A 1222-nucleotide genomic window follows, 5' to 3' on the forward strand; every position below is an offset into this window, starting at 1 on the left:
ATATCTGATACTTGCTCTGCGGCCACGGATTTTAGCCCTTTGCCGTGTTTGTGTTTCCGTATGCTGAATGCACCGCCGGACGAAATTCTGACGTTTATTTTTGGTGTAATAATAGCCAACATAAACAGGTATGTCACTGCTTCTGCGGTTACTGCCTGTAGCTCGGACAACGCGGCCGGCTCCGCACAGGAGCGCGTCGCAAATCCGGTTTTCCGTATTACAGGCTTCGCACGCTGATGAAGCCACCGCGAAGTTACGCGAGGGGAGGCAAACCCGGGGGCACGCCGGTATGCGGGGGCTTCTCTCGAAACCCCTCACCCCGGTGCGGTGCGGGCAGCTCGGGCAGCTTCGGCCGTGACCAGAGCGAACCCTCTCCCTCACGTGAAGAGTCTGGCAGCGGCGGCAGCCCCGCTGCGGTGGGGGCTCCCCGAAACCAGCGGCAGTGCTCCCGGGGGCTCTTCCCCAGCGGCAGCCCCCCGTGTGGCAGCGGCTACCCCGGCGAGCCGCGTCCTCCTGGGCGCCCGGCCGGGAATTTTACAGCCGGTTCCCACCCCGCACCGCTGCTGCGAACATCTGGCCAGAAGACTCGCCGCTCGCCGTGCACAAAGCGCCGCTTTTTTTCTCCGCTCCCCCCTTAATCCCTCTTGAAAGCACAAACACACGGGGCTCCCCTCCCGGGGTTGGGGGGATGCGGACAAGCCCCGCCGTGGGGGGCCCCCGGCGCCAGCCCGCGGCGGCAATGGGGTGCGTGGCCACCCCTGGGGCGCCCCCCCCCCCCCCCGTTGCTCCCCCCCGCGTCCCGGGCGACGCGCCCCGCCCCACCGCCCCGCGCCCGGGGCCGGCCCGGACTGCGCGGCGCCAGCCCCGTGACATCAGCCCTGCCGTCGCCCCCCCCGCCCGCGCCGCCCGGGCCCGGCGGCGCCGCTCAGGCGGCTGCCATGGCGACCGGGGCTGCGCCCGCGGCGGCGGCAGGCGGCGGCCCTGCCCCGCTTCCCGCTCCCGGGCGCACCTGCAGCGGGGCCGCCGCCGGACACCCCGCCATGCCGGGGGTGGGGGATGTGAGCGGGGGCTCCCTCAGAATGGGGAGAGAACCGAGTAAAACGGGCAATACCGCGGCGTGGGGTGTCCGAGAGAGAGGGATCCCGGCGCCGACCACGACCCGTGCGGGAAGGAGCGCGCCGGGCTGCGGTGCGGTGCGGGGGCGGCTCAGTGCTGTGGAACC

The 1222-nt window shown here is 71.2% G+C and overlaps 1 protein-coding gene across 1 annotated transcript; it reads left to right on the top strand.

Annotated features, from left to right (window-relative positions):
* Nucleotides 1-638, top strand: LOC133212916 (cuticle collagen 39-like). The gene is made up of 2 exons (XM_061354765.1): nucleotides 1-128; nucleotides 224-638. The coding sequence occupies exons 1-2, from the start codon at nucleotides 61-63 to the stop codon at nucleotides 636-638; spliced, it is 483 nt and encodes a 160-aa protein (XP_061210749.1). The 5' UTR covers nucleotides 1-60.
* The last annotated feature ends 584 nt before the right edge of the window (nucleotides 639-1222 follow it).

The sequence above is a fragment of the Neopsephotus bourkii genome, unplaced genomic scaffold, assembly GCF_033783945.1.
Source record: "Neopsephotus bourkii isolate Nb327-2 ecotype Australia unplaced genomic scaffold, CSIRO-AGI_Nbou_v1 NB_74, whole genome shotgun sequence".
Taxonomy (NCBI): Eukaryota; Metazoa; Chordata; class Aves; order Psittaciformes; family Psittacidae; genus Neopsephotus; species Neopsephotus bourkii.